The sequence below is a fragment of the Cydia amplana genome, chromosome 19, assembly GCF_948474715.1.
Source record: "Cydia amplana chromosome 19, ilCydAmpl1.1, whole genome shotgun sequence".
In the NCBI taxonomy this organism is placed as follows: Eukaryota; Metazoa; Arthropoda; class Insecta; order Lepidoptera; family Tortricidae; genus Cydia; species Cydia amplana.
In genome coordinates, this window is record NC_086087.1 from 2213370 (window position 1) to 2234716 (window position 21347).

At 37.6% G+C, this 21347-nt stretch overlaps 1 protein-coding gene across 1 annotated transcript in view; it reads left to right on the forward strand.

Moving 5' to 3' along the window:
• The first annotated feature begins 1300 nt into the window (after nucleotides 1–1300).
• The window catches only part of LOC134657100 (uncharacterized), a 102376-nt gene continuing 82329 nt past the window's right edge, over nucleotides 1301–21347 (forward strand). The window contains exon 1 of the mRNA XM_063512653.1: nucleotides 1301–1607. Within this exon, the coding sequence (XP_063368723.1) occupies nucleotides 1561–1607 (47 nt within the window). The 5' untranslated portion in view covers nucleotides 1301–1560. The remainder of the gene's footprint in view (nucleotides 1608–21347) is intronic.

Consider the following 21347-nt stretch of genomic DNA (forward strand, 5'->3'; position numbering starts at 1 on the left):
TGTCTTCAGGAATTTCCTTTTACTATTCGAGCCAATTGCCTGTTAGCGTTTTCCGTTCTAGCGTACTACAAGTACTACAACATTCAGGTTTTGTACTAAACTAAGTACCTAGGCTTAAAGGCTTCGTCACACAGGCGCGTTTTCCGGGCGGAGCGTGAGCGTTTTATATGTAAAATCGGCGCGTCGCCCGCAAAACGCGCCTGTGTGACGAAGCCCTAACGGCTTAATAGGACTTATAAATTTCCCCTTGTAATATCGCCCAACGAATAGTTTTAGGTCCTAAATGGTTCCCTTTCAGCCCTTAACTACATACTTGGCTAGCTTTCAATTTGGCCGGCCGTTCTGTTTGCGGGTAGTTTAGTTTTACTAAGTACCTACTGGAGCTGGGTTAAATATTTATGTATTTTCCTATTTACGTAACGTCCTTAGCTTTTTGGTTAGAATTTCTGCACTTGATAATGATACTTACTACTTCGTCCCGGACCCGGACCATTCTAGCGTGAGTCATCCTTTATTGTAAGAATCTTGGCTAAAACTCGCTAGAATTTGTCTTATAATGCATCTATATATTACTATTTATTATTCATGTTCACAACGTTCCATCAAGTAATTCGTGATGTTCATGACATAATTCATCTTCCAACTCAAGGAAAACACACAAATACGCTCGAACAATATTGAAAACTTGTTTGAAAACATCGATAAATTATAGTAAACCTCATTATGTAGTAGTTTGACCACTGGAGTCGAATTAAATTAGTCCTAATTTCTATAAATAGACATTATCTGAGTTGATGCACTTATCTAGACAGTAATGGTTATTCAACACGCAAACTAGTCGTTACGAGACTGATTTGACTTTTTTTTTCAGGTAACACGAGACGAGACTAAACCAAGATGTCTACCGGTATCTAAACAATCAAATGGATTTACTGCTTGTTTTCATCACGTAAATCACCACTAAACTAAACGCATATATTAATTAACAGTGAAGTCATTATTAATGTGCTATAATTTCCTTTCATTAAGTAACGTATTACTTTCGTGATTTTGTTATTCGGTAGTAGAGTTGCACTAATTTATGTTGTTCATAGTGATTGTCACTGCCTATTTAAATTATGTAAACTCCTTTGTACATTACCTTCGTAACACTAGTTTATAGTATCTCTGTATGCAAACGGACTGGTCGTGCTAACCGATCACTGTCCGTTCACATCCCAAGTTGTTTTCATACGTGCGGCACGCTCGACAGCCCGGCCGCGACTGCCGGTGAGTTCATTCAACAGGCCGCTAGGATATGGGCGGGGCGTGCGGGACGCGGCGTCATTGGGCGACCTCGCGCCGTGCCATGATGGCCGCCGGCACATTCGGCCAATGAGCGCTGCGCGGGCCGAACGCGCGTCCGTCCGGCGACAGCGCGACGTTGCGAGCTTTACAGTGAAAAAATATCAGATTCGACCTTCTTAGGACCCCCGTTTTTTTTTTGTTTGGTGTGGTGGTGTTATCGTTCGTGCTTGGGATACCCAGTGATGTGTAGGAGGTGCAGTGTTGTGTGTTGATATGGTGTGGTCATCGCCTTCGGGGGAGGTCTTGGTCGAGTTCTCAAGGTAGGTATTTGGCACAACGTGGCCGGTAGCCGGCAGGTGACATTTCCGTTATCTGGTCGGCCATGTGTCAATATCATATGACCCAACTACACTACTCTATGCTCTGGTTTTACTAGCTCTAAGTAGCTACCTACTGGTTGTCCTACTCCAATACGTGCCAAATTCCCTATAATTATTAAGGAATTTCTTACATTGACATTGACATATCTACCTACATTTTACTTTTACACATGGCTACTTGGTATAGCTACTTAATTCCGTATTTCACTCATAGTCTTCTTTAGGTTAGGTAATATTTTTGGTACATCAACATGATACACATTACTATCTTAGCGTAGTTCCTACATGTTTACATGTAGCAGGATATCCATTATCTCTTATCTACGATACCTACCCGAGACGTGTACCTACCTTACCTATTACTCGTACTACTTGAGTAGGAACATTATTATGGCGTGTCAAATCTGAGCAGGAAATCCGTGATCAAAATCATGGCATCGTAGGTAAAGGGCTGACGGTACACCCGGTACTGAACTTGTATGGCGAGAATAGAGATTTCCCGGTTTGTTTTTGTATAGAAAATTAGTGCAGTGATGAGTGAGAGAGTGAGAGTGGGACTCGGACCTCTAACTCTGAATAGCATTTGCAATGACAGTGTGTCAATTGACTCTGAAGGTCTAAGCTAAGCAATTTTTAGGGTTCCGTAGCCAAATGGCAAAAAACGGAACCCTTATAGATTCGTCATGTCTGTCTGTCTGTCCGTCTGTCTGTCCGTCCGTATGTCACAGCCACTTTTCTCCGAAACTATAAGAACTATACTGTTGAAACTTGGTAAGTAGATGTATTCTGTGAACCGCATTAAGATTTTCACACAAAAATAGAAAAAAAACAATAAATTTTTGGGGTTCCCCATACTTCAAACTGAAACTCAAAAATTTTTTTTTCATCAAACCCATACGTGTGGGGTATCTATGGATAGGTCTTCAAAAATGATATTGAGGTTTCTAATATCATTTTTATTTAAACTGAATAGTTTGCGCGAGAGACACTTCCAAAGTGGTAAAATGTGTGTCCCCCCCCCTGTAACTTCTAAAATAAGAGAATGATAAAACTAAAAAAAATATATGATGTACATTACCATGTAAACTTCCACCGAAAATTGGTTTGAACGAGATCTAGTAAGTAGTTTTTTTTAATACGTCATAAATCGCCTAAATACGGAACCCTTCATGGGCGAGTCCGACTCGCACTTGGCCGCTTTTTGTCATCTTGGCTAGGTCCCAGATACGTATAACTTTGCTTACTTGGGTTGTAGGTATAGGCCTTTTACCTAGGTATCCAAAAATGTCTAATATCTTAAGGAACAGCTACTCCATATAGCGTCATTGCGTTAGTTTTCGTCCATGCTCTAGTTTTCGTCCACTTGACAGATTAGCAAATAACGTATTTGATATTTAACTTGCTACTTGCGAAATATCATTCATAGATTGATTGTTTAGATATTAAGAATTGCAATAAGTCCAAATTTGTACAGCAATGTAGGTTTATATTAAAATTTCGTCAAATGGACGAAAACTAGAGCTGGACGAAAACTAACCTACCTACCCTACCTAATATACAAATGAAATGCCATTACCTACAAATTACCTACATGTAGACAGACAGACACAGCTGTGCTATTAACCTTTCAAGACAATGTTGATCTGACATTTAATTATAGCATTAGATGCACTTACAGACGTATACTTACACAATACTACACCCGACCTGTCGGAAGCCCGTGTTGATCGAAGACACATAGCTATGAATGTAGGTATTTTATAAATACATATGTGACTTCGCGTAGCACCGGAAAGACACATGTAACTCCGTACTTTAAGATGAATAAGGTTTAAGGAAAAAACGTGCCTCGGAAATCAAGAAAAAGTCATTCTCGGATAGATGGCGCACACACCTTTGGCCTATGCTCGGCTAGATGGCGTTGACGACACTGTTTGATATTTACCAATTTTAACAGAGGTATCAATGAAAGAAAATGGGCCCAAATGATATCAAAATAACAAAATCATTTCTCCATATATGTACCTACCTAAATTTTTTGATAGTTTGATACATTTTCATTTTGAGTTTTAATCGTGTGTCGATAGATGGCAGTAAATTTACTGTGACTACAAAATTTACTATGACAGGACCCCTCTATGGTATCTATTCTCTTTGGGTATTATGGCTCCTCTACACGATGGCCCAGCGCCGGCCACTCCAAGGGACGCATTTATGCGTTAGAGGGAGCAAGTGATATTGCTATCTCATTCTACCGCATGGCTGCGTCCCTTGGAGTGGCCGGCGCTGGCCCATCGTGTAGAGGGAGCCATTAATATTGAAGCGTTGTTATACTGGGTCAACCAAATCTTGTCAGTAAATAGGAACAAAAAACTATACTCATCCTTTTCTTTTGGGTGCTAGTACTAATGTAAGACAAAGATAGTATGATTCTCTCTGTCTATGTTTGAAATCAAACAGACCTTTGGCACACTATAATATTAGCGTAAGCGCCAACTACCATAAGATACCTTTACCCGAGGAACGACACATATTCATTGCTCTTATAATAATCAGAAAATATAAAAAACTAACGAAGAGGATAGTTAAGAAACGTCTGAGAAGAAATTATATAAAAATATATTTTTCTCTGTCACTCTAATTACGCCTTCATTGGAGTAAAAGAGAAAGATCCCCGTAATTTGCGAAATTCTGTTTTCGCGGTAGCCCCTCAGGTTAGCAAAATAAACATTGAAGGTCAGACGGGACGGAAACGCGATGCCTGATCGAATCGCTCTTGACCGTCAGCAAGGACGAATGAAATAAATATCAATGAAATATTGGCTAAGATTAGTGAAACTGAGACCTTGGCAAGATAAACGTTCGACGTTCTAAAGGTTCCGTCACACACGCGCGTTTTCCGGGCGGGGCGTGAGCGGGGCGCGCCGCTTTTACATATAAAACGCTCACGCCCCGCCCGGAAAACGCGCCTGTATGACGGAACCTTTGGAATGTCGAACGTCCAAAGTCATATTTTATTGTCTGTGATAACTTGTCAAAAACAGTTTAAGGCACAATAGGTATTATGTATAAGTTACTCCATGGTTTACGATGGGTGCTAGTGCTGCACTCTGGCGGCAGAACATTGAACATTTGCGGAGTCACGCTGCAAAAACATTTAACTTAGTAGGACTAACTTTAGTCTCTGACGGCAACTACAAATAAGTATACAAAGTTCCAAAAAGTTTGAAATTCTATCGGAAATTTCTGAAGACTTTGAGAAACTTAAATTAAGTGTCTGTTTTGATAACTTTCCGGGAAATGCTCTAAAATGAGCCACATATATCAAGTTTCGCAATTTAAAACATTTCTTATCAACTGCATTTGAACAACTTCGGCGGCGGGAATCTCAAGCCATTTAGTCCCCGTTTTTTAGGGTTCCGTACCCAAAGGGTAAAAACGGGACCCTATTACTAAGACTCCGCCGTCCGTCCGTCCGTCCGTCCGTCCGTCTATCACCAGGCTGTATCTCACGAACCGTGATAGCTAGACAGTTGAAATTTTCGCAGATGATGTATTTCTGTTGCCGCTATAACAACAAATACTAAAAACAGAATAAAATAAAGATTTAAGTGGGGGTCCCATACAACAAACGTGATTTTTGACCGAAGTTAAGCAACGTCGGTCGGGGTCAGTACTTGGATGGGTGACCGTTTTTTTGCTTGTTTTGCTCTATTTTTTGTTAATGGTGCGGAACCCTCCGTGCGCGAGTCCGAGTCGCACTTGGCCGGTTTTTTCTAGTGTCTGTGCGGGCGGAAAGAGAAGAGTCGTGAAATATATGGGATCCAATCCAATACATTCTACCGACTCTTCTCTTTCCGCACACAGACTATACATTTTAGCAACATTTCAACTATCATTTAGAAACATTAATACTCCGAGTTAGCAAAATAGAACGGAACATGCATATTAGGTACCCAATTTCTGTGTGGGACGAAATCGTGTCTGCCTTAAAACTCATAAACCGGTTTTAGGCCAATAACAGTGGTGGAAAATAATCTAAACGACTTTAAAGAGGCGAAAGAGAATGCTAGACTTTAGTGAGTATCGAGCCGGTGAAACAACTTTGTCGGTAGGAAAAGGCGCGAAATTCAAATTTCTATGGAACGATTAACCTTCGCGCCTCCATTTTTCAAACTTGACGCTTTTTGCTACTGACTGAAATGGCTTAACACACTATAGTTTGTTTAAAATTCTTCAGTTGTCGAATACAAGTGGGGTTACCATATGAGAAAATGAAATACATAGTATCATCCTGAAAATCCTGACATTTCTGGAGAATCATTTCTCCAACCCTTCCCTTTCCTCTGCTCAACTCCAACTTTAGCTACAGTTCGACCAAGATAAGTCTGCAATGATTTTGATGGCATAAGCACAAATGTTACTTATACGCAATGATTTATAACTCAAGATAGGTTATAGGCGTTCCAAAATTGAAGCGCTTAACTTGTGACAAATTGGACAAGTTGCCTTTAGACGCGCCTGGACAAGCGATAAATGTGCACGTGTTAACGAGCTCCCGCACACCGAAAGAGAAAGAGACGACCTTATGTTTAACAACGAGTGTGATAAAGATGGATGGAATGAGAAAATTAATCAAAAATAACAGATTTCTTCGTAGGCACAGAAATAAATATGGAAGTATTTTTTGTGTTCCTCAAGTATGAGTATAACATATCTATGGTTATATAATATCATTGCTTATACGTCAAAATTTCATAGAAGTTTGATGTTTAAAATAACACTTGCACTGCGTTGCGTGTGCTATCAAAATCGTTGCAGACTTATCTTGGTCTAACTCTAGCTTCTAATGATTACCTAGTTGAGTGATTGAGTGTCACTCGTTTATTTCAATACCTACATTTTAGTGTCGATTCGAGTTTTCTATCAATGATTGTGTACTTGGCTACGCCCCCAGGTCGTTTATTCCCTAAAATATTCATAATCAGTTTTTATTTACCTATAATCAATATCAATCCTGTTCAATAACATCAATAACATAATTGACCCATTAGTTTGTTTACGTAATTATGTTTTTATAGAATTCCTCTGCCTCATTAAATAGCGGTTTCCTTAAAACTAGTCACGTTCTCCGTAACTGTCATTACACTGGTCTGGTCGTTATGCGTATTTCCTTCTTTGTTCAAGGTTTTAGACGATGTTTATAAAATGATAAATAAACTGTTAAATCATCATTCTCTTGCCCTTGTCCCATTCACTTGGGGTCTGCGAAGCATGTCTTTCTCTTCCATACCTCTCTGTCACCCGTCATCTCATCATTCACTTGCGTTCGTTTCATATCATCTCTCACATAATCCATCCACCTTTTCCTCGGTTTTTCCTCTCTTAATAATTCCCTCCACATTCATTCGTTAATACCTTTCTCGTCACATGACTTTCATCCCTTCGCATTACATACATGCCCGTACCACGCTAGGCTAATATAAATAAACTGTTAAATATCATTATTAATGTTGTATCAAGCAGAAACGTCTGCGAACGATGCTTTTTAAGCTTATTAAGCTTATAGAAACAAATTAAGAGTGGAAAACTAAACAATCCAGCGATCCAGTGGTCGTGGGTTCAAGTCCCACCCAAGACAGTGAATTTGTCGACTTTTCATTTGTTTCTGAACTTCATTATAATTAATGGGAGCCCATAGTGTCCCACAACGTCACGTCAGTTGAGCATTCAAAAAAAGAACTGACAGTCAAGTCCCCCGCAATCCTGATGAGGTACCAAAAATCCTGACATGTCAGGGCCGGGGGAAACGGGAAATCTTGACGTATGGCAACCCTATATATGTATAACGCAATAGTCATATGTTTTCCAGATCATTTAGATTTCGAACACTCAGACTGGGAACACACACAGGGGTATAAATATGAGACTTTGTACAGTCGCCATCAGGCGGTCTAGCATGAGTTGCGTTCTCGCGCGCGAGTCCATACTTGAAGTCGCGCTAGATGTATGGAGTCGCACGCGAGAACGCAACTCATGCTAGACCGGCAGATATATCGGACCGGCGGAGGTGCTCAAAAATATCTGAATACGCACTCTAACGCGTTGACAATAGAAGCGTGCTCAGATATTTGTGAGCACCTTTTGTCCGCTCCGATATATCTGATGGCGACTGTACAGATTCAAATGATAATATAAGGTCACGTCACAGGTGTGTAAAAGCCTCAACAGATAAGATACGACACATTGTTTCCGAGCGCCGAGTAAAAATACGTACACATTATCTAGGGCGTGTCGACGAACTGGGACTTTGCTCCGGTGTTTACAATTAGTAATCTACGTAGGTATTTGTATTTACGTATGTCTTTGGCGGTGAAAATTAGAAGTATTGTTTGGTGTTGTTTGCCTTCTAATTTGTAAATAAGCTATTGGTATCTTGTACAATTTATAGGTAAAGGTTCCGTCACAGGCGCGTTTTCCGGGCGGGGCGTGAGCGTTTTATATGTAAAAGCGGCCCGCCCCGCTCACGCCCCGCCCGGAAAACGCGCCTGTGTGGCGAAGTCTTAAGTATATAATACATTTATTACTAATGCGGACCCTTCTTTTCCATTGAGTTATTATTACTATAGAGAAGCCATACTAAACAATGAAATTGTCGCAATGGCAACCTGTACCACGCGACCAAAACGTCGTAAGCGCCGAAAAATTCATGGCGCTTACGCGTTTAGGTCGCGGGATTCACGCTCCACTTCCAAGGTTTGTTGTCAAAACGACAGCAACTCATGGCGCAAAATACTGGTTCTGTGTGCCGGTTCTATAGGTATGTACGTTAAGGGGCCCACTCATTAACAGTCCGCCGGACGATATCGGACTAACAGTTAGAACAAGAAGTTGACAGTTCCGAACAACTGACAGGCCGATATCGTCTGGCGGACTCTGGTAATCAGTGGGCCCCTTTAGTAATAATAGTTCAATGTTCTTTTCTCGATGTGGTGCTACACACACCGTGGTGTCGGTGTGGTGTAGATACATTCTAGATGTGGTGCTGGCAAAGAATGATCCGGATCTCATGGATCGAGCGTAGATAGTGTAGATACTTATGGTGCGTTGTTTAATCAGCTAATTGATGCTGACTGTACAAATTCGTAAACAGAATCGGCTGCAAGTACCTACTGCTTTTGTAAATACGTCTATAGCTGCTAAAACTCGCTATGGATAAACAATGTATCTCTGTGCTCCTTAATCTTTAAGCTTCCGACGTTACATAGATTTATTTATATACCATCTATACATATCCACAGCCAGTCTAAATTCGACTCTATCTCCTCTGTATAAAGTTGAAAGTCGACTGACGAAGGAGTTGAAAATAAAAGTTATAATTCTACCCCAAGGCCGTTTCATGTTTTAGATGTTTGCGTAGGGACTACGTCATTTTGGATGTTTTTGCTAAAGTTCGAGTAATTATTTCTTTTCTCAAAAGCCTGAAGGGAATAAAATATAAGTTTCTGAACAAACGACGTAATAAAACTTGTTAGATGTTACTGCTATAGAAAATTCAGATGTAGGTAATAACTAGGGGCTATGAAAGGGGTCGTAAATATAAGAACACCCTCTATTGAATATCAATAGTCTTTTTAGATGTATTCTTTGCTGACTACCTATCCATAATATACGTGTCCTTTCCAAGCTAACGGTCCCGTCACACAGGCGCGTTTTCCGGCGGGGCGTGAGCTGGGCGTGAGCGTTTTATAAGTAAAAGTGGCGCGCCCCGCTCACGCCCCGCCGGGAAAACGCGCCTGTGTGACGGAACCTTTAGGCATGAGAAAAGTTACAATATACAAATACATACCGTCTCGTAAAGCTTCCCATATAAAAGTGGGGACCCCACGCAGCCCACCGCTGGCCACGTGTGCCCACACGCAGCGACCTTGACGCGCACCCACACTTGGCAACGCGTTTTTACGCGCTCCTGTTTGCTTAGGTCGAGCGTCGAAGACAATTGATTTCGACATGAACTATTCTATTTTTGTCCGTTCGGATATGATGCGGTGGCAGCATGGTTTCATTTTTATCGTTTATCACTGTGCCCGTCACTTTCGCACTGTCATACTTGTTAGAACGTGACAGGCATGGTGACAGGCGATAAAAATGCGACCATGCTAGCCGTTGGTGGTGCATTTTTATCATCTATCATATGTCATGTAATAGCACACTTACATAATTCTTAAAAAGTGATTTATATTAGTACGTTGATGGACCAACATATTTATGTTCTATACGTATAAAATTAATTTAATGTTTGCTGTCACTTATTTTTCAAAACTGTTTTTCAATTTAAACACTCCTGAAGATTACTCGTATCAGTCGTATCGCATGTAGTCTTATTATAATAGAATATCTGGGAGACCGAGCTTTGCTCGGAAAACATATAAAAACTCAAAAATGAGCGTTTTCCCAGAGACCTAGATAGATCGATTTTTCGTCCCCGAAAACCCCCATACCTATACCAAATTTCATCGAAATCGTTAGAGCAGTTTCCGAGATCACCGAAATATATATTTATATATACACTAGCTGTTGCCCGCGACTTCGTACGCGTGGATTTGTATATTGGTGGTTATATATTCTACATTAGCTTAGAACATTATGCAGCAAAAGATCGCAGTAGGACGGTTAATCATTTGTTAATTATTAATATTATACAACGCATGAGACTTGTCTTTCACAACCTACGAAGTTTCAAGCCCCTAACTGAATAAAAATTTTCTCGATATAATACCTCTCAACCCCCTTAGAAGATTTTCATGTCCTCTATTTAATAGAACCTACTACTTAACTACCTATTTACGAAGTTTAAAGTTCCTAGCTTTAAATAACCCTATACAAACTTTAAACCCCTTTTCAACTGGATGGAGGATGAATTTTTAAAAACGCTGAAATTACTTTTCTTGTATACTAATACTAATATACCTATACAACGATTCAAGTCCCGCACTCAAATAAATATTTGACCTCCATACAAATCTCCAACCCCTTTTTCACCACCATGGGGGTGAATTATCAAAAACTCTGAAATTAGTTTTCTTCTCATTTGATGAAATACCTTTTTACGAAGTTTCAAGTTTGTAGCTTTAAACAAAATTTGAACCCTTTACAAACTTTCAACTCCCTTTCGACCCTTTAAGAGATGAATTTTAAAAACGCTAAATTTACTTTTCTCGTATTTTAATAATATGCCATTTTACAAAGATTCAAGCCCCGCACTCACAAAAATATTTGATCTCCATACAAACTTTTTACCCGTTTTCACCACCTTGAGGGATGAATTTTCAAAAACGCTGATATTAGTTTTCTTGTATTTTAATTTAATATCTTTTTACAAAGTTTCAAGTTCCTAGCTAAATATAAAATTTGAACCCTATACGAACTTTCAACCCCTTTTTAACCCTGTTAGGGGATGAATTTTACAAAACGCTGAAATTACTTTTCCTGTCTTCTAATAATATCCTCAAATACAAAGATTCAAGTCCCGCGCTCGAAAAAATGTTTGATATCCATACAAACTTTCAACCCCTTTTTCACCACCTTAGGGGATGAATTTTCAAAAACGCTGAACTTAGTTTTCTTGTATTTTAATAATATGCCTCTGTACAAAAATTCAAGCCCCGCATAGACGTGTGCGCCGATTAAAAAACGATCGGCGGCGGCGTTTTCCAAAAAATCGCCGGCGGCGGCGTGTTTTCGGCGTGAAAACGGCGTGACCTTGACTTTCAAGTTTCTACAGAAATATCATTAATTTGTTGTTTTTTCTTGAAAATTTGATTAATCCTGAATGGTGGTAAGTGAACTACGTAATCTACGTATAGTTTTGAATAGGTTGTGAGTAAAATAGGGTCGCGTTTGTAAATGAATATAGGATATAATAACTTACTTTAAGGGGTTACCAGCGCTCGTAGCACGGTCGCATTTTTATCACCTGTCACCATGCCTATCACGTTCTAACAAGTATGTAAGTACGAAAGTGACAGGCATAATGACAGGCGATAAAAATGGAACCATGCTGCCACCACTGGTCCCAATGACTTTCGATCCGATCTGTATCGCTCTGTGACTCTGTTTTCTCATGCTTTCCATGGCTTATCTTTAAATATCCTTGAAATTTGCTAGACATAATGGACTGCTATGGCTTCCCTTTAATGGTTTTCTTGTCGTACTAGCACCAGTCTCACTGAGACGTATCTTCATCTTTCTCGTTTTATCATTGCTGAGGATTGCGACCACTTGTAATTTGTCTCCATTTCGTGCGGTCGCGGTCATAAACCGTGTGGACTGCGCGGTGCAGACTGCAGACTGCCACCAGCCATCGACTATCTCACACATGCTCCACTCCGAGCACGTTTGCCATCCATCCTTCACTTCACTTTGCTTGCCTACTGATCGGTATTGTGAAGTCTCAAGCACCTCGATACCTGCATGAGAAGCTCCGGTTTTTGCAGCGCCAAAGATTATCCACTCTACTCATGTGTCCAAAACACAAAACTGCAGCATTTCGTGGCAGTTTTACGTATACCGCCACAAAATGCTGGAACTACCTGCCACCACCTTTTAAGCAACTAACTTCTTTACAGTCTTTTAAAGTTAAACTAAAAAGTTATCTTCTGTCCAAGCAAAAAGTAGTGTCAGAGTCATTTCAAAAAGCAAAGATAAGCAAAAAATAGAGTCATTTCGAATTTTAGGTACTGTAACTGTTTAGACTATTTATTTATTTTATGTATTGTATTTATATATATAGTCAGCCAGACACACTTTCGTATTTATAATATTAAGTCCATAAATGTTACATTTTCCAGACCATGCTAGTCATACTATCATTTGATGTCAACTGCTTCATTGCCGCTTCGTTGTGTATTATCGTAATACAAATGCCAAGTTAGAATAGCTGATTAACAACACTCAAGGTCACGCCGATTTCACGCCGATCATTTATCGGCGGCGGCGGCGCGGCAAAAAAACCCGGCGGCGGCGGCGCGCCGGCGCGGCGCACACGTCTAGCCCCGCACTCACAAAAATGTTAGGATTCCGTACAAACTTTCAACCCCTTTTTCACCACCTTGAGATATGAATTTTCAAAAACGCTGAATTTAGTTTATTGTTGTTTTAAAATAATACCTTTTTACGAAATTTTAAGTTCCTAGCTTAAAATAAAATTTGAACCCCATACAAACTTTCAACCCCTTTTTAACCCTGTTAGGGGATGAATTTTACAAAACGCTGAAATTACTTTTCCTGTCTTCTAATAATATCCCCAAATCCAAAGATTCAAGTCCCGCGCTCATAAAAGTATTTGATATCCATACAAACTTTCAACCCCTTTTTCACCACCTTAGGGGATGAATTTTCAAAAACGCTGAAATTTGTTTTCTTGTATTTTAATTTAATATATTTTTACAAAATTTCAAGTTCCTAGCTTAAAATAAAATTTGAACCCTATACGAACATTCAACCCCTTTTTAACCCTGTTAGGGGAGGAATTTTACAAAACGCTGAAATTACTTTTCCTGTCTTCTAATACTATACCCAAATACAAAGATTCAAGTCCCGCGCTCGAAAAAATGTTTGATATCCATACAAAATTTCAACCCCTTTTTTACCACCTTAGGGGATGAATTTTCAAAAACGCTGAAATTAGTTTTCTTGTATTTTAATTTAATACCTTTTTGTAAAGTTTCAAGTTCCTAGATTTAAATAAAATTTGCACCCCAAGACGAACTTTCATCCCCTTTTTAACCCCCTTAGGGGTAGAATTTCCAAAAACGTTGCAATTACTTTTTTTATAATCGGCTATTATGCCTTTCTAAGAAGTTTCAAAGCATTTGTAATGGATTCAAACTTTCAACCCCTTTTTAACCCTGTTAAGGGATGAATTTTCAAAAACGCTGAAATTACTTTTCCTGTTTTATAATAATATCCCCATATACAAAGTTTCATGTCCCACACTCACAAAAATATTTGATCTCCATACAAACTTTCAACCCCTTTTTTACCACCTTGGGGGATGAATTTTCAAAAACGCTGAAATTAGTTTTCTTGTTTTTTGATATAATACATTTTTACAAAGTTTCAAATTCCTAGTTTAAATACAACCTTTCATCCCCTTTTAAACCCCCTTAGGGGTTGAATTTTTCAAAATCGCTTCTTATCTCTTGTACACTTTATAAATGCAACCTAGTGTGCAAATTTCAACTTTCTATCTTTTGTAGTTTCGGCTCTGCGTTGATGAATCAGTCAGTCAGTCAGTCAGGACACTTGCATTTATATATATAGATATAAGATATATAAATAAATAAATATGCAAGAATTGCTCGTTTAAAGGTATTAGATAGATAAATTAGATAGATAATGTAATACATGGTGTATATAGTGAGCGTCTTATGGATCACAAATTTACATAGCGAAATTAGAACCTTCGTAGTTTGCTGATAATACATAAAGCTAACGTGATACTAATCTTGATATGTACCTACCACGTTTTAACAAACACCTCGCGTGCAAAGTTCACTGACCCCCAATCGATAGCTAATGACTTCGCTGTACTGCCAGAACAATACCTACTCGTAACATTAGTAAATGGTGTAAACAACTAAACATGTGACTAACGGGTGTTATTATTATTTCCTTAAGGCTTTGTTTAACTTGAACTATGGTTTTTCAAGTTTTGGTTGGAAGGTGCCGTACTATGTATGTAACTGAAAAAAAAAACATAATTAATATTAGTAGTCTGTGAGGAAAGAGAAGAGTCGTGTAATGTATGGGGCCCAGTACATTCCACGAATCTTCTCTTTCCTCACAGACTCTACAAACAGACAGTATTTGACTCTTTGATATATGTTAATATGTATATTAGTCAAATTCAATCTAATAAAATGCTATTATAAATATTAGAATAGGTACACCATACTAAACCTACTCCGCAGATGAAAAAAAAATTAAGTCAAAACTTACACCCGGCCATTCTGATAACAACCCTGTCCTCTTGTTAGTTCAAATGCGAATAATGGGGCCAAGTTTGAATGTTCAAAAACTAAGGCACATGTCGCTAAGTCGCAACGTTCTTCTTTGTCATATTCATTGTCAGAAAATAAGAATTGTTTTGATTGTTTTGTGTCCAAAAGTTTTACATGAAGGGGCATATATACCGATTGCTTAACCTTTCTATGATTTAATTTAGTAGTCAGTCATGTGTAGTGCAATAGGTAATATTATACGATATTTGTTTGGATGGAATTATTTGTCACTCATATTACTGATAAAAAGGCTAAAGTTCCATGTTTTCTACCCCCATTTACCAAGACACAGGTTTACGTACTTATATACAATTCAATAAATCAAACTCTATTGACAATACTGTACGAGTATGTTCCGTTCATTGTTGTTAGAAAATACAATCTAACCACGGGCCAACGAAAATTGAAATATCGTTATCTGTCTGTCGTTATCTGGCTCTCGCTTTTTTAGATTTTCAATTATTGCAGTATTCTCAGTTCTGTTGTAATCCTTTTGAATACGGAATCCTAAAAACGTTAAGTGTCGTAGTTAAATGCTACGTTACATCCAAGACGATGAACATACGAACTTTTGATTATTCACAGTATTCACACACATCGTTACGGACGAATATATGTATATAGTAAGTATGATTTACTTTAAAAGTTACCTATTAACTGTTTGGGCACAGTTACATATTTGTCTTATTAGGGTCCACTATTTTTTTTTTCGTTACAGATGACAGCCGACACGAAATATCGTATAAACTTCGTATAAATAGGTAGCAGGATACACGCTGAATCTAGGCCGCCAGACCACAAACGTTGTTTTTCCAACTCAATTAACCACGTTATCAACAAATTAAGCAAAACAGTCTGACTCACGTATGATTTGTGTGATGCAATACTACGCCGTTCGTGCAATACACGTGGAACATACAACAATGTTTGAGTGACGTTGATATTGAATTGATACAGTTGATTCCTGTGTAAGTTAACAATAGTGTTGAACATGATTGATTCTGACATCGGGTACTGCGCACATGAGTTCTACTTCTAAGGAATTCAAAATGTAGCTTTGGTGAAAATGCGTATAAGTCTCGCGCACCTTAGATGAAAAAGGGTGGCATAATATGTAACTTACACTCTTTTTCATCTGAGTTGCGAGAGTCTTACCTCTTTTCACTAACTAGAGCCACAGTAGTATATTTTGTTGCAAGTAAGACCAAATACTGAGAAATCTGTAGTACCGTAGAATAAATAGACATTATCCACATTGCTGCCAATTTTTATTTTACTACATTTACTATAAAGGCCGGGAAATACGGAATTGCTGTCCGGATGAGTGACGCGAGGTCATTTAGTATCACAAGGCTGTCAATTCCTATTCCGGCCGTTGTGATATTTAGTGTAAAATACGACGTTTATTTTATTTGTTAAGAAACACTTGTCAGCGTTTTAACAATTTATATGTTTGTTTCAGGTAATAACGAGTTTCCTCTGAATCAGCGTGGTGGAAGTGCGCCGAAATTTGAAATGCGCCGGTGGAAAACAATAAGTATACTTAGTTAACTAAAGAAGTGGCTGTCACCTGTCAGTAGAAAAAAACGTCAATGAAAGCAAAGTGCGGGCTTTAATCTTTTCGGGCCCTATTTTTATAATTCCTGGTATTCCTGCAATTTTCGTGGTCAAAAAATTCATACAGTTGGACGAAGCTAACTTTGCATAACATTAGCAATGACAAAGTGTAGAGACGTCATCATTCATGTCAAATTTCTATCAAAATAAGACGTGTATATTGGCACATCTTCACTCTGTTTAGCTTAGACGGAGTCTAATAATATTATAGTTATCTAGTTCATATATATTTGTGCTTCCATATCTTTTCATTTTACTTATAACTCGGTCGTGTCCGTGTCTGGTCAAAGGTACGTAGCGCTATCGCAAGCGTATGTTGTGTTCGTTATGCGACATTATTATTTTTATCAGAATTCACAAACATTGACCCATAGTCTTGAAGCTAATAGCACATTATCTTGTTCACATGTCGATAAGGATGCATGTTCTGTTCTGAGAAATATTAATATAGTAACTGCGCCATTAACTTACAACGTTATGCGTAATTTATTGTAAGTAATTATACATATGTTATGTACAGTCGAAAGTTTTAATTTATGACCCATTTTGTATCTTGTCACAGTGACAATAGTATTAGACAGGTGGAAATCGGCCTGTTTCGAGAAAAGTCGTCGACATCTCTTCTAAATACCTAAAACTGGTATGGATGTGTTCCTCGTGATCTCTAGAATACGAAATGACCGGTTTTAGTTTATGGAGTGGGGGACGGGTCGAAAAAAAGGGGGGCAAAGATGGCGGCCGACCATTATTGATATTTGTTCACATCTTGAGTCCTATGGGACCGATCGGTTCGTGTGAGGTGTCGTTTGAAAGAGTATTAAACGTGCTATTATTGTTTCATAATAACCGTAGTCATAACTGTAGTCGTTTACAAAATATTTTAAAATATTTGATTTTATACCGTGCATGGATGGCATAAGTACTGATTAAATATGCGCCTAACTCAATAAATTACAACAATACCGCAATTATTTTATTACAAAATATACGAGACATTTCATTAGCTTACCAAAAACATAAGTTTTATTGGCGTATGATATTATATAACCAATTAATAACGAATTTTGTTCAGCATGGGTCACTACGCACCGTCACGTAAATGGCGGGCGACCGACGTAAACTTTTCATTATTTCTCGGGTTCTATTTTATTGATCAATTGCTGATAGGTACCATTTGAAAGGTTATTAAACGTACAATAAATGGTTTCTAATAGCCGTAGTCATAACTTTAGTAATTTACAAAATATTTTAAAATATTTGATTTTTTTACCGTGCATGGATGGCATAAGTACTGATAAAATATGCGTCTAACTCAATAAATTATAACTTTACTCCAATAATATTCTTACAAAATGTACGTGAAATTTCATTAGCTTTCCAAAAATATAAGTTTTATTGGTGTATGATATTATATAACCAAGTAATTACGAATTTTGTTCAACATGGGTCACTAAGCGCCGTCACGTAAATGGCAGGAGATCGGTGTCAACTTTTCATTATTTCTCGGGTTTTATTTTATTGATCAGTTCGTGATAGATACCATTTGAAAGAATATTAAACGTACTATAATTGGTTTTCAATAACTGTAGTCATAACTTTAGTCATTTTCAAAATAATTGAAAACATGATTTTTTACCGTGCATGCACATAAGTACTGCTAAAACATGGTTCTAACTTAATAAATTATAACTTTATCGCAATTAATGTATTTACAAAATATACGAGACATTTCATTATCTTTCCAAAAACATAAGATTTATTGGTGTAAGATATTATATAACCAAGTAATAATGAATTTTGTTCAGCATGGGTCACTGCGCACCGTCATATAAATCCCAACAAACAATTAGGCGACACTTAGCACCTATTTTCTTACCTAAAGACAGCCTGGCTCTAGAATAGCTACATCTATAGTCTTAGTTTACAGTTTACAGGCTCTGGTGAGATAAAAGTGTTTAAAAGGTTCATCTAAAGATTTAAGATCTACAGTAGCTGTTTTGGGCGCTATATTGCATGTTAAGCTGCTAGTATTATAGCTTATAGCTCAAAGTGAATTGAACAACCTTAACATCTATATGAGTAATAATCTGCAATTTGCACTTAAGGTTCTAAACGTGTGATAAAGCCTTCTACTTATAGCTTTTTATATCGCAATCGCTACTTAACTCTCTTGTATGACTTACAGTCGAACAGAGAAGTTATGAGTCGCTATTATAGATCTAAGATCATGTAGTTACAGACGAGCGTTATTTAAATACCGTAGTACATCTTATAACTGTCAATAGAGTCATACTTACAAGCTAAAACTACAATGCCAAACGCCAATGAATCAATAGGTAAGCAAAAACTATAAATTAGACCGTAAAATAAAATAGTAAATAAATATAATATAGATAGTTTACTCAATATTGACCTTATCTTACTATTACTATACTTAAAACCGGACTTCACGGATAGTTATTATGTGGACATACGCTGCTACTCAAATAGTAGTCACTTATTTTGCATCCTGGAGCGTGCGGCGACAAATATCTCTTTAACGCCACAAGCCTCAGATCTCATTAAAAAGGTGATTTTAAATTATTAACTACGGAGTGGGTTTGAAAACGTTTTACGTGTAGACGCGTGAGTCAAATAACAACACAGATATTAAGTACTTCATATGCAGTGGTTTTGCAATCATGAAAGCTACGAACTTAACGATGTTATGAACCTAGAACTGGGCTTTTGTCAAAAGAGTCAAACTATACTTAAGTTTCCTGTGATAAAAAAACAAAACAAACAAACCATCATTTATATCGATATTTTATCATTTTGGATACCTACATTATAAAATGTACTGTCAAACAATAAATAGAATGCTGCTGGTCTACCAGGCGCTCGCCGCGCCGTGTGTTTGCTTGCTTGGCGAAATTGGTCCTGGCATACCTACATATATGTTTATAGTTGTACGGTAACTAAACAATATTTTTGGAAAGTTAATAAATAGTTTGCTGATTTTACTCTAAAAATTTCACGCTATATTTACTACATTATCTCTTTCTCAAATTATTTCAGTCACTAAGCAAACCTCTAAGGTAAAAATTAAACATTTTCTTTAATATTTTTAAAATGGTTATTTTGGGCCTCAGATTTCAAACAATCGAGTATTCACAGAAAATTTAATATGCTTGCAAATGGTATCCACCATGTATCAGAAAAATAGAACCTGAAATATAATGAAAACTCAACGATGGCCGGGCTCCATTTACGTGACGGTGCACAGTACCCATGCTGAACAAAATTCATGATTACTTAGTTATACAACATTATAAAGCAATAAAACTTATATTTTTGGATAGCTCATAAAATTTCCCGTATATTTTGAAAATATTTATTGCGGTAATGTTATAATCTATTGAGTTAGAAGCATGTTTTACCAGTACTTATGTCCATGCACGGTAAAAATCATATATTTTCAATTATTTTGTAAATGACTACAGTTATGACTACGGTTATTAGAAACCAATTATTGTACATTTAACATTCTTTCTAATGGTATCCATCACCAATTGATCAGTAAAATAGAACCCGAGAAACAATGAACAGTTGTGGTCGGTCGCCCGCCATTTACGTGACGGTGCGTAGTGACCCATGCTGAACAAAATTCATCATTACATGGTTATATAATACCATACACCAACAAACCTTATGTTTTTAGAAAGCTAATGAAATTTCTCGTATATTTTGTAATAACATTAATTGCGGTAAAGTTATAATTTATTGAGTTAGACGCATGTTTTGTCAGTACTTATGCCATCCATGCACGGTAAAAAATCATATATTTTAAAATATTTTCTAAACGACTACAGTTATGACTACAGTTATTATGAAGCAATAATAGCACGTTTAATACTCTTTCAAACGACACCTGAAACGAACCGATCGGTCCCATAGGACTCAAGATGTGAACAAATATCAATGCTGGTCGGCCGCCCACATTCCCCCCCTTTTTATCGACACGTCCCCCTCTCCATAAACTAAAACCGGTCAATTCGTATTCTAGAGACCACGAGGAACACATCCATACCAGTTTTAGGTATTTAGAAGAGATGTCTACGAAAATCGTGAAGGAGACGACTTGTGTTTAATTTAACGCCAGACTATATGAGGTCTCTAGCGACTTTTATGTCGATTGTCACTGTGACAAGGTATGAAGGTACGAAATGGGTCATAAATTAATACTTTCGACCGTACTGTTTCCGTTTATTTACATTTACTTTACACGATCACTAGAAGGATAAATGAAAACTTAGAATAAACTAAAATATAAATAAGTAAGTAAGAATGTGGTCATATCCGCTTAAACATGTATATAAACATTTATTTAAGCTTTTTTTAGACATCCTGGTCACGGCACCAAATTGTAAATCTACCCTTTACGAAATTTAGTTAAAAAATTTAGAAACTTTAGTCGAAAACATTGTAAAAATCAACTAACATTATTACGCATTCTTATTAAACTGCAGAAAATAACGGTAAATTACCGACTACATCTGTCCTGACTCCTGACAACCTAGTTTGGTAATAAGTAAAATAAAAAATATACGTTATATTTCCATTACCTTTGTAACTTTATAGAAGTAAACGAAAACCTTCAAAACAACATATCCATGTCTATAAAACCTTCTAACTCTTATTCTTTAATCGCATAGTAAAGAACATTGTATAACTCATTGTCGCAAAACGTAACTTTCGACATATCGAGTGACCTTCGAGCCGGCTGGCAACGCCGCGCGGTAGACATCCCAAGCGCTATACATAGCGCGGTTAGCACGATGACCCGCGCCGCCTGCCGTGACGCATCGCTCACCGAAATCAAAATGGCGGATGTTGTTCCAAGCGCATTTGAATTAATACCTTATACGCATGAATTAAGATCGCTATTAGATTGGATTAGGGTTGTTTTTACTCGGTAATTGAGTGAGATAAGCTCGGGAAAGTGGTTGTATTTATTTTT